The sequence below is a fragment of the Helicoverpa zea genome, chromosome 8 (assembly GCF_022581195.2).
Source record: "Helicoverpa zea isolate HzStark_Cry1AcR chromosome 8, ilHelZeax1.1, whole genome shotgun sequence".
Lineage (NCBI taxonomy): Eukaryota > Metazoa > Arthropoda > Insecta > Lepidoptera > Noctuidae > Helicoverpa > Helicoverpa zea.
In genome coordinates, this window is record NC_061459.1 from 11908265 (window position 1) to 11920639 (window position 12375).

Below are 12375 nucleotides of genomic sequence, written 5' to 3' on the forward strand. Positions count from 1 at the left end.
AACCGCCTATTAAAGGAGTATGTAGCTTCGCTTTAAGGTCAGACCAATGTAACTTCCCTAAGCTACAAATACTTCCTGAGTATTTCTTCGACTCCAATGCCTTCAAGTTATTAAAACAAGCCTTCATATAACTAGTGGATCATTTTCAATGGATTCTCTTCTTCTTCTTTCTCCTGCCCTATTCCCAAATTTTACTTGGGGTCGGCGCAATATGTCATTTTCTTTCATTTTCCCCTGTCACTCGTCATACTGACACTCACTACCTTCCTATTCATATCATCTTTCAGCCAATCCATCCATCTTTTCTTAGGTCTTCCTCTTCCTCTCCATCCATCCATCATTTTCAATGGATTCTAAGTATCAAAAATACAAACATTCATAATTGACATTCAGACTCATTTAAAGCAAACTCGTTAATCTTTTACCAACATACGAATAATAAAAACTTGTGTTGCCAACTTTATAAAGATAAATGATGTGGTCTAAAGGGGTCTACACACCAAAGCCGCTGACCCGGCGGCACAGCCCGGTGGCTTAGTGCCGGCGGGTTAACCCGGCGGCTTCAGAATGTCCAAGCCGAACGACTTTGCCGGCGGCAATGCCGGCGGCACGACTGCCGCGGCATGTGGTGTTCTAGTAATTGTCAAATACTCTATGAAAGCCGGCGGGCAACTGACTGAGTGAGTGGAGAGGGATGCCGTCGGCATCGGCATGCTGCCCCGCCGGCTTGCCCGCGCGGGCGCAAGCCGGCGGCATGATTGTACAAAATACGGCCGGCGGGTTGGGCCGCCGGGCTGTGCCGCCGGCGTCAGCGGCTTTGGTGTGTAGACACTTTAAGGAGTATGAATATCAAAGTATCCTTAGTATTTAACAGACTGGTTGAACAAGATGACGAGCTTTGTGACGTTTTTAGTTCTTGTGGTTCTTGCTAATTCTTATGCAGCTCCAGGTAAGTTAATTATTATATATATTTTTAAATTAATAATTTAGTGGTGTAAAAATATAGATATGTTTCTCTTAGTAAGTAGTACATAAGACTCGCGTAACGAAGGTCATTACATACTTTGTGCAATCGATACATACCTATAAAGTAGCCGATTCCTGAATCCTACATTTCTACCCAATATCATCTTTATCGGTTCACTGATGTAACGGTGAAAGCACTATACTTACAGGGATGAATAAAAATCGAACAATAGCTCTTTTATTTTATAAATTTGTGACCAAGGATCTTAAATTTAGTTTTATCTCAAACGTATTGATTAAGGAAAATACCTCCATTTAAATCGGTGACATTATTAGATTATGTAAATTCCAAAAGTGTTCCAAGAAACCAGTTTTGTCGCATTAGTCTTTAATATTTTACTTCATTTTCCTGCATTTTTGCAATGTTTACAAAACAAATTGAGACTGCCGTTCTAAATGTCAATGAATTTAATTAAGTGCAGTTTAACGAACTCAAATTACATACTTACTATATTGACACTTATGTAGGTACTTTATTTTTAATGTGAGTTTGCTTGTAACTCATTAACGGCTGAACTCATATCAGTGAAATTGCCTGTAGATATTACTGGTAGCACTGGGAGAAGTTTATGATACTTCAAGCTTACGCTAAAGCCTTTAATAAAATCGCCAAGCTGTATCTCATAAACCGTGATAGTTAGACAGTTGAAAGAATTGTGATTCTTTATGTAGCTGTTTAAAAAAAATTAAAACCAGAATAACAACAAAAACGTCAGTTTTCTTAAAGCTACGGATGACTATGAATTTTTGTGGTCAATTTTCAAAGTAAGTATCTGTACTTGGGTCTAAGAACCATCCATTCAACAAATGTGTTTTTTCCTTTTTTTCTTTCCCACTTTTTTATAAGATAGCTTTTTTAATGAGATAGGTATCTTGTAACACTGAAAATATTGCATGTTTCAGCTACAAACAGTGGTATTGCGCATTCATCGGGCGGCAGTGTTGCAGTTGGTATTGTCGAAGGCTCCACTTTCGGCGAAGGAGCGTTCACCATCACAGGAACCGGAGGAAATAACAACAATAATGATAAACCGTAAGGAATATCAAGCATCAATCTTTATTTGTGAACATAGGTACAAATAGGTCTTATACAAAAATACATATAGTCGAGCTCTGAGTTCTACCAAATATGAGTCTTCATCATCATCATCTGCCAAGCCATTGCCCAACTATGTTCAAGTTGGGTTCAAGACTCATTGGATTGCAACTACTTATCTGACCTTTACCAGTGAATCTTAATTCACTTTCACCACCATCCTAAAAACCTCAACCACCGAAAGCGAGAGCTGCCTTCAGTTCCTCCAAGTTATCAAATTTTGACCCAGAGATTGAGATTGCCTTGGAAGCACATCTTTCTCACTATTGAATAGTGACCTTATCTGGCCTCCTCAACCAGTGAATTTTAATTCACCTTAGACATAGCGACCATAAGTCACCAAGACACAGTATTTGTAGACGATGCATAGCATTATAAAATTAATGTATGGCAATAAAGTTATCAATATACCTACCGTCAGTGAGCACCAGGCCTTTTTTCTCGTGGACATCAAATGACCCTTCCCGCTGTGGGTGCGGCGTGAGTGAGTGTCAGACTATTAAACTTACTGACTAAAACCCACTATGTTCCTTCTGGAGCCCTTAATCTCACAACCTTGACTTACAGAATCCCACTATGTTCCTTCTGGAGCCCTTAATCTCACAACCTTGAATTACAGAATGTTTAAGGAATGTTTATTATTTAAGTAATATGCTCTTCATTATTAAAACTGCGCTAAGTAACCTGTTTTTGGTTTTCAGATGCGGACTTTTAAAGTACATTTCAATATTTGTGCCCAGTGTTAAATGCTGACAGGGAGACAAGATTTGAATACAAAATGTGAAATAAATATTTTTGATACATAATAAGTAGTACCTAACCTCCCCACTAAGTGACATTTAATGGTTACTTAAGCCATTCCTTAGTGAAGGATTTGTATGACATTCCGTCACTAAGGAGTGACTTAAGTAATCATTAGTCTGTCTCTGAGTGGGGAGGTTACTATGTATATTAAATAACTGTTCGAAAGTATGTGTGTTTATTTAAGATTTCAATTAATTGATTAGTTTAGTAGGATAACATTAATGAATGTTGAAGAATCCTTTAGAATCTGATTAAAGCGGTGGAAAACAGTTAGAATTAGGATTGTAATTTAAATTAAAATAAATATTTTACCTATAGAATTAGGGCAATAGACTACTTTATTCGGGGGTATTTATTAGGGAGTATATTATAAGTTAGTCTTTATCCGGGTGCGACAAGTAGGTCCCTTGGAACGCTAGTCTCTTGAATAAACTTTGCGAGCAACACAGATGTGTGCAAATTCATGTCATTCCTAAGACACTTAGTTATTTTAATGAGAATTTCCATAAAAGAGGACGTTCTCAGTTAGGATGTCGATATTTTATTTTTATATTCATTAGTCTTCTTCAAATAATCAAAGTAATCTTTCAATAAGTTATATTTTGTTCTTAACTAGAGTATTTTGGTACTTTAGCAAACGCCCGGCAGGAATATTGCTGCAAATTGTTGTAATATGCCGCATCTGTAATCATGATACATAACTAAGTATATATTTTTTAATTGCTCTTTTACTAATACTGTATATTTTAAAGGATAGGTATTTCAAAAATACTTATACCTACGCATTACAGAGCAAAAAAAATTGCGAATAACTTAAAAATTAAATTAAGTTAAAATATGCTTAATTTTACTATTTAGGATGATGATGATGATGTCCTCCTAGACGTTTCCGTCGACGGCGACATCCTGGCATATATCGGCAGTTTGGTTTCGTTCATGGGCTCGTACATGACTAGCGAAACCAAACTTTGCCTTGAACACGCGGTCACAAATAGCGCAGTAGAGTTGCCCTTGCGCATTGTAGGTGTAGTTATAGGAGGGCTTAGGGCGGGATTTTTGGAGCTGGCGTTTAGCGTATAGGCGTATTTAGGATATAGCATCAGTAAGTTATCAAGGATAGTGCAAAAAATACATTTTATGTAAAACTTACGGTCTTTGTGTCGAAGTGATTATTGTATTACCAACAAGTGCGGTTCCGTCAACAGTTGAGCCCGTAATAATATTCCCCGATGCGTTTTGATTATTCGAAGACGAATTGCCTTGAATTTCTGTAAAATCCAAAAATAATTCATAAAATTAAAAAAAAAAATTTGCTTCGAGCTTAACTGCATAATGATTTTTAATATTTTATGTAAAGAGGATATGGCTATACGAATTGGTTATTTTTGGCAACGCTTATTGTAACAAGCGGATTCAAATAAATACCGCCGACTCTTTATTTAAAATGTATTTAGAAAATCTATGTCATTGATGGTTAAAGACTGCTTAAGCAAGTATTTGAGTAAATACCCGAATGTTCTATATAACTTATCTTTGAAAAAGTTTGAATATTCCACGATCTACTTTTTCGTGAATTTATTCACGAAACAGTAGATCGTGGAATATTCTAAAAAAAATTCTGTGTTACGCAAAGATATTCGCCAGATTAAAGATACTCACGCGCAGCTGTGAAAGTGTGTTTCAGAATCAAAATAGTTAAAAACACCACAAAAAACGACATATTTTTATTTTAGTCTAACAATACTGATATTGAAAGTAAGCGTGCATCGTCTTTTATAATTGGCTTAAAGACCTTATTAATAGCGTAATATATTTTGTTTGTAAAACCAGTCGTTAGTCTGGCAAAGATATTCAACTGGTTAGAATAACCTGAAATATTCTGATAACAACTACAGAGTGGAAAGTGCATTTTTAATGTAGTTGCAACATAATTGTTTTTCAGGAAAATAAAAACAAATAAAATAAACTAAGTAGGTCATGAATTAAGGTGGCTTGGTGGTAGTCCAAAAATACAACCTGTAAATAGGTATTTTGCAAGCCACCTTTAGTAGTCTTTTGTTAATCTAAACTAATTTTTATAATTTTCATGTCCAAAGTATCTAAACAGTTGTTTTGGGAAAACTGATGAGTATGTTGTTGGTTAGAATAGGCCTTACTTGAATACTTTTATATTGAAGGTCACCTATATTGGTCTAGAAGAGTTTCGCACAGACTGCCAAACTACTTTAGCTTTTATTTTAGTGGTAGTAAGTATCAAAATGCCGAACCTTGCTCAGCTACACGTGCATGGTGCAAGTATGAACTTTTATGATTATTTTTAACAAAACTTGTTTGGGAATGTAGATCTTTAGCAACGTTGCAGTTCTATAAATAGTAGCAGGAAAAAATAAAGCAAAAACTTAGTAATGGCCCATTGCACGAGGGTTTACGTAATTTTATAGTTGTAAAAAATAATAAAAGCAAATTAAATTGTAAAACGTAAGTTGATTTTATTGCAGTTTTTTTTTGTATCAGTTTTATTGTTGTACTTTTATGTAATCTGCATAAAGGTTATGTTACATCTGTCTATAAACGTCTAGCAAGTCAGCTACACGTATTTTTCTTTACTTAAACAAATATTTAGTAGTAATATTATTTAGGTTTGGGTACAGTTTCCAATGAAAAAAAAGCTCTATTTTAAACTTTTAATATACAATATATGAAATATATTTTTCACATTTCTCAGCCGCTTGTTGAACAATTAAGGCTAGGAATGATTGTTGATATAATGGTTTTTATTGGGCCGCAACTGGAATCAGAAGAAAACAAATTCAAGTATTATTAAATCTTGTTCGAAAACGTCCATCCATGAAGGAAGTAGTACTTCGAGTGGATAAAAGGTTATATTTTAGATAGACTTATAAACGTCAACACTAGAGCTTAGCAAGTCATTAAAACCTGTAGCTCACTCGAATAAGAAGAGACCCAGTAAGTTTGCCGGGACAGCAGCAGAAGAGAGATGGCGAGTTTAAGTCAATAGAAGTCTGACACTCCTCACTGCACCCACGGCGGGAGGGATCATTGTAACCAGTTTTGGTAGGTACCTATAATAATAATGGCGTCCACGGCCGATTTCGGCCACGGCGGCTGTTTTCATATCAGGAGATCAGCCAGCTGCGCAGGACATATTATGGTGCACGAGCTTTGGCGCAGACACGAGTACTCTCACTATTCCTTCACTCTCATAGCCCAATGGGAGGGCAATCCGACACGACCGGAGAGAGCTCAGGCGCAGGACAGACATTTACGTGCTCTCCGATGCACGGGTGAATGAATAACCAACTTCCAGACTACGGGCTGCTTTGTGAAAGTTTTAGAAAACCCACAAAGCGATTTGGCCCGACCCGGGAATCGAACCCGAGACCTAGAGCATAGCAGCCGCGGTTGTGACCACTAGACCAACGCGGCAGTCAACGAGGTAGGTATACTAATGTACTTACGATGCGGGTTTGGACTGGTTGTTACCAGAATTGCTTCCAGAACTGCCACCAGAACTGCTACCAGAACTGCTACCAGTGCCACTACCAGAACCTCCATTGCTAAATGCTCCATTTGCAAATGTGGCATTGTCTATAACTACCAGTCCAGTGCTGCCATTTGTAGCATTTGAGTTTCCATAGTTACTAGCTAGAACAAAAATATACGTTTCAATATTTGAATGGTTTCACCTACATAATCATATAGATTTGTGAAATACTCTTTAAGATCAAGAATAATGAGTGGAGATCGCTAACACTGGTTGACATTTTAAGGAGGAATTTTAGGCAAGTCGCTAGCTTGGCCACTTCTATAATATCCTAAATAGAAGCTATACCTGCCTAATTGGCTGAAAGTTAGTCTTAAAAATAAATTGATCATTAATTTTAACTCTTACCAATATATATTTTTTTGGGAAAGAAAAATGACTTTCGGTTAAAGATCCACAGCCAATTTTCTAGTTATGTGATGATAAATTACAAGTCAATTCACGTATCGCTACAGATTCTTTAGAGGTATGTGGATTAGAACAAACTGTTAATAAGAATTCAATGATATACATAACAAACCTTGAGCTAAGGACGTGTCAGCAAAAAATAAAACAGCTAGGAATACCAAAATGATCTTCATCTTGCTACACTGACTTCACAAATTTACTTACTGTAGCCGAAACTTCTTTCTTTTCTTTTATAGGTGAAATGGTATCTCTATGTAATGCTAATAAACTTGTCTATTTTGTTTTCACAGATAGTATAGTAGGGTTAACACACACTATTTTCGGTTTTAGAAACATGTTAGACTTCTTAGAATTTATTACGTATAGTGCTGTGCACGGGGTCTAGGGTTCGATTCCCGGATCGAGCCGAACTCGCTTTGTGGGTTTCAGAAACTTTCACAAAGCAGCTCAGAGTCAGAAATTATCGGAAGCGCGTAAATATCTGTCCTGCGCCAGATCTCTCTCCGGTCATGTCGGTTTGCCGTCTCATCGGGCTGTGAGAGTGAAGGAATAGTGAGTGCACCTATGTCTGCGCAAATGCTTGGGTACTATAATAAATTATATGTAGCTGCCTGATCTCTGAAAATCCAAACAGCTATGTTCACTGAAAATCTGCTGAAAGATCTCAGTATTATACGTTGTAGGTACCCTAATAATGAACTGGTATTGAATAAACTGGAAATAACATGAAAATTTTGTCCTAAATGTTTAGCTTGTTTGTTATCTATCAAACTGTATGTCATGGTCAATAAGAAATAGACACACCGTCTAGACAATAGGTTTTCGTATAAATTAAAAATAATATATTCTCAACTTATTTTATTTAAATAAAAGAATGCAACACACAATTAGTTTTGTTATATAAATAAGTAATCTCTTCTACACCCAATAAAGATAAATCAAAGACAGTAAGTAGACTTGAAGTTTATGGTATATATCTATATTTTATATAATCTTAAAACTTATTTAAAATTCCTGACATGTTAGACATTATTCTGCACCTGGAAAAAGATAATAAAATACTTAATATTTAACACATTAATTAGCCAAATAACAAAAAAAAAAATATTCAAATACAATACTAAAACAAAAAACTTCAAACTGCTAATGATAATGATGAAATGAAAAGATGTCATAGTATATTGAGAAATGTTTCTACATGGTTGATGAGATCTTAAATGACTAATATATATATTTTATTCTATTTTTTTATTTCAATAATTTCTTATTTTAATTCAAGTATCTTTTTAAGATAATTTTTGATACTTATTATTGTAGTTCAAACCATATTTGTACGTCTCACCATAGACAGAACATAGCGAACTATTTTAAATTTTAAGATCTACATTTTATTTTTACCTATGTTTTACAAATAATAAATACTTTGACTATATATCGTTATAACGACACTTTTCTTATTTCTCCACACGTATAGACAAATAAAAACATATAAATAGGTAGCCATAAATTCCTTACGTAATGTGATCTAGGCCAATCATATGTCGAAAACGCTCCATTGCCAAATTTTGAGTTTTCAACAATCACTACTCCTGAGGCTCCATTTTTGCTATATGAACTACCAATTTTGTTCCCTGAAATAGATAAATCGATATTAATGGCGTCCTAGAAGATTTTGCCCAGCTGCGACGGCTGTTCTCATAGTGTGTAGACAAAAAAGTGCACTCCTTTTTTCTTCACTGTCATATGACAGTAATTCTACATGATCTCAGAAAGATCAGGCGCAGGACTGACAAACATTTGACATTTTCTTTGTGAAAGTTAAGAACACCTACAAAACGATTTCGGGCCGTATCGGGTCTCGAACCAAGGCCTCTTAAACTGCAGTCACGCTGTTGGACCACTAGACCAGTGATTTAGCCAAAATCGATTTTAACCAGAACTTAAAAGGATTCTTAAGAACTTTTGTCACCTTTACTGAGATCATAAATTATTATTATGTTCGGCCATTCAGAGAATGCGTTCCTGACACGTCGCGATTGAACTGACGACGTAACTTTGCAATGGCGTTGCAGTTACGATAAAAATATTTTTGCTGGTTGTTTACCGTTTTAACAATTGAGGAGCATTAAAACAACATTATTATATCAATAATCAATGAATGTTATTACGTCGTCAGTTCAATCGCGACGTGTCAGGAACGCATTCTCTGAATGGCCGAACTATAATGGAAGTTACAACTAACCTTGAGGACACGGTGGACATGTCGTTGGTGTTTCCACATTTAGAGCCTCTGGGGCCGAGCCGACCAGCACCTTAGATAAAGAAAGAAAATATAACTCTGTTAGTGGGTGTGCACTTTTTAGAAGATACTAAGCGTAGACAGAAAAAAACATGTCTGTCTACTATACTAGGCAAAAGAAAATATCATTTAGTTGACGTTATTGACGAAGAACCATTCTATGATTTTTTTAATGCCTATGGATTAAAGTTGTTCTAAAATTGTATTAGTCTTGCATGTTAATAGGTACCTGATTATTCACCACCTGAAAACAAAAATATAACAATTAAGAATTTTGCTGTTAATTTAAATTAAATTAAAAATCATATAGAAACGACTAAATTATTATGCAACTTATTTTTTTTCTGCTTTGTATGATTTTAAAGAACGATAAAGAATCCTTACGTGAAGTGGTTTATCAAAATGGTGGTTTGCAAATGCTCCGTCGCCGAAAGTTGAGTTTTCAACCGTTACCCATCCTGAATCGCCGTGTATTGAAAATGAAACAGGTTTCTTATTTCCTGAAAATGGAACTGCAAAAATAGTAGGTAAATAACAGAGAAGAATGGAGTAGTAGAACTAAAATGAGGTCTTTGCCCTGCAAAGAGAGAAAGTTCTAGGTAGGTAGTTGATTTGACTTACAATTTCGATCCCAACCAAATTGTAAAAAAGGTAGAAAGACAAAAATTGTTCCATAATGATTTATCTGATTAGTACATTTATCTAGAGATATGGAAAGTAGAGGAAGTATTTTTTTTATTCTACCTTGAGGACATGGTGGGCACGATGTTGGAGAATCCAGGTTTGGTCCCTCCGTGACAGGCTGATTCTGTGCCTGAAACATGATGGAAGTTAAATATTACTTGAAAATAACCTTAATAAGCAGTGTATCGGAGATTTTTTTTTTCGTGTGTCTTGGTCATCACGGGCTGATAGTGAAAGAAACCTGAACCATAAGTCTCGTATTCTCTATAACCGACAATAATTTGGATATAATAAAAAAAATTGTGACGAAGCATATGTATTAAAGATTGGAGATCAAAGGGGGAGGCCTATGTTCAGCAGTGAACGTCCTGTGGCTGAGATGATGATGATGATGATGATGAAGCATATTGTAGGTGTAGATGGAATTAATTCCTTACTTGAACTGCTGGTCTCCAATTGGTTGCGAATGCACCATCTCCGAAAGATGAGCCACTAACAACAACTACGCCATAGCTACTATCATCTGCATACGCGTCGCCGTAATTTGTCGCTGAAAAGTACCAAAGTAAAAATATTATTATAGTATATAAGGCCTTATTCTCAAAAGAAACTGAGGGTGTGTCTACACGGTACAAGTAGCTGGAGCAAGTTAACATGCGCAAGTGACAAGAGCACGCGGGTGAGTATTTTGCTTTGATGCATGCGTGAGTTGCTGGACCCGTACGCTTTTAAATGCATGGAACCTCAAGCTCATATGCCTCAACATGCGCAAGCTACTTGCACCGTGTAGATGGACCTTAAAACACGAGTGTATGATGAGCAATGAAAAATACACATCAATGTTATTTGCTCAAAACATAATATACCTGGATTTACCCAAGGTCGCATGGAACCCGGTCTATTAGAATGGCTCTTTGACTGAGGCTTTAAACCAGGGGACCTGGCTAATAGACGATTGGTCTTCAATAAACATGATTATAACTTAGATGCCATGTGTGACGAATGCTGTAGTAGATATTTATATTCTGAAGTTTTTTACAAGTCTTTGCACAACAGACAAAATAAATGAACAATATACTATTACGTATGCGCAAGACAATAGCTATTATCCGAGATTTATTCATTATTTTGACGAGAGCTGCATTGAACTTCATACATGGGCAGCAAATCTCTTATCGCGTAAGAGTGCGTTGGGTTTACCCAAGCAAAAATACATACAATGCTGACGAAACATGTATATATTAAGGCACGCATGAACAAAAACCCGCATTTCAACCTGACATCACCGTCCCTGAGAATTCCGTCTGGTTAAGTTACGAGCTCGTGGGAAAACCCCATTAATTGTTATTCGTAATTGACTGTTATTATGATTCATCCTTTTGACCTCATCCAATTCGTGGATTAGTTAGCAATAGTATAAACATGTGATGTTATGATTCTTTATACATATAGATAGATGTTATCAGTGTTATTTGTTGAGTATATTTGACCACTTTCGGGTCGTGGTGGCCTAGTGGGCAAAGAACCAACCTCTCGAGTATGAGGGCGCGGGTTCGATTCCAGGTCAGGCAAGTACCAATGCAACTTTTCTAAGTTTGTATGTACTTTCTAAGTATATCTTAGACACCAATGACTGTGTTTCGGATGGCACGTTAAACTGTAGGTCCCGGCTGTCATTGAACATCCTTGGCAGTCGTTACGGGTCAGAAGCCAGTAAGTCTGACACCAGTCTAACGAAGGGGTATCGGGTTGCCCGGGTAACTGGGTTGAGGAGGTCAGATAGGCAGTCGCTTCTTGTAAAGCACTGGTACTCAGCTGAATCCGGTTAGACTGGAAGCTGACCCCAACATAGTTTGGGAAAAAGGCTCGGAGGATGATGATATTTGACCACTTTTGATTATGTGAAATAATAAAAAAGAAAAAAAAAAAAACAGAAAAAATATTTTCGGGCTATAAAAAAGCTGTCTTTAGCTTCATAATGTCATATACAGTGATTGTTGATGATGATAGTGGTATTGTTTTTTTTTTTTTTTGTAGTGTGGACAAGTTGCTCCTCTTGCTGATTTTGTTGAGTTTTTTTGTAGTAATTTCTACAAAATGAAAATGAAAAATTAATAAAGATTTAGAACTATTAATATCTAACTTGATAGATGTATTATCGTTTGCAGAACCTTTGGCTGCAATTTTGAACTTTTAGCGTATGTTGTATTCATCGCTAACAACATGGGAAACAATGAGAATTCCAAAATGCGGTCAATAGCCTTCTCTAAGTTCGGTCCCAAATAGGATACAATGAAAATAACTCATACTTATCGGATTATTTACATGAAATATTAGTAAAGATTTAAACATACATACCTGGGGCAGCCGTAATATAAGCGACAATAACCAAGGTCAGGAATACCACAAAACCCGTCATCTTGCAACGAGCTTCTCACTACACTGAAGTTAAAGTATCCGCACGACTATATTAGTACATCAGCATGGTTCAAA

The 12375-nt window shown here is 36.2% G+C and overlaps 2 protein-coding genes across 2 annotated transcripts; both read right to left on the bottom strand.

Moving 5' to 3' along the window:
- Nucleotides 1-5597: 5597 nt before the first annotated feature.
- On the bottom strand, nt 5598-7306 carry LOC124632402 (lysozyme D-like). The gene is made up of 3 exons (XM_047167227.1): nt 7012-7306; nt 6406-6592; nt 5598-5714 (listed from the first exon to the last, which is right to left on the bottom strand). The coding sequence occupies exons 1-3, from the start codon at nt 7070-7072 to the stop codon at nt 5648-5650; spliced, it is 315 nt and encodes a 104-aa protein (XP_047023183.1). The 5' UTR covers nt 7073-7306; the 3' UTR covers nt 5598-5647.
- Nucleotides 7307-7742: 436 nt separating this feature from the next.
- On the bottom strand, nt 7743-12375 carry LOC124632401. The gene is made up of 8 exons (XM_047167226.1): nt 12241-12375; nt 10320-10432; nt 9943-10012; nt 9583-9710; nt 9428-9442; nt 9142-9211; nt 8415-8530; nt 7743-7939 (listed from the first exon to the last, which is right to left on the bottom strand). Exons 1-8 carry the CDS (start codon nt 12299-12301, stop codon nt 7922-7924), a joined length of 591 nt encoding a protein of 196 aa, XP_047023182.1. The 5' UTR covers nt 12302-12375; the 3' UTR covers nt 7743-7921.

Coding starts and splice junctions, on each gene's coding strand:
- LOC124632402 (XM_047167227.1), bottom strand. CDS start 7,072: ATGAAGATCATTTTGGTATTCCTAGCTGTTTTATTTTTTGCTGACACG. Junction 6,593..7,011: donor TGACACGTCCTTAGCTCAAG/GTTTGTTATGTA, acceptor TTTTTGTTCTAG/CTAGTAACTATGGAAACTCA. Junction 5,715..6,405: donor AACCAGTCCAAACCCGCATC/GTAAGTACATTA, acceptor TTCTGATTCCAG/TTGCGGCCCAATAAAAACCA.
- LOC124632401 (XM_047167226.1), bottom strand. CDS start 12,301: ATGACGGGTTTTGTGGTATTCCTGACCTTGGTTATTGTCGCTTATATT. Junction 10,013..10,319: donor ATTGGAGACCAGCAGTTCAA/GTAAGGAATTAA, acceptor ATCATGTTTCAG/GCACAGAATCAGCCTGTCAC. Junction 8,531..9,141: donor ATGTCCACCGTGTCCTCAAG/GTTAGTTGTAAC, acceptor TATCTATTTCAG/GGAACAAAATTGGTAGTTCA.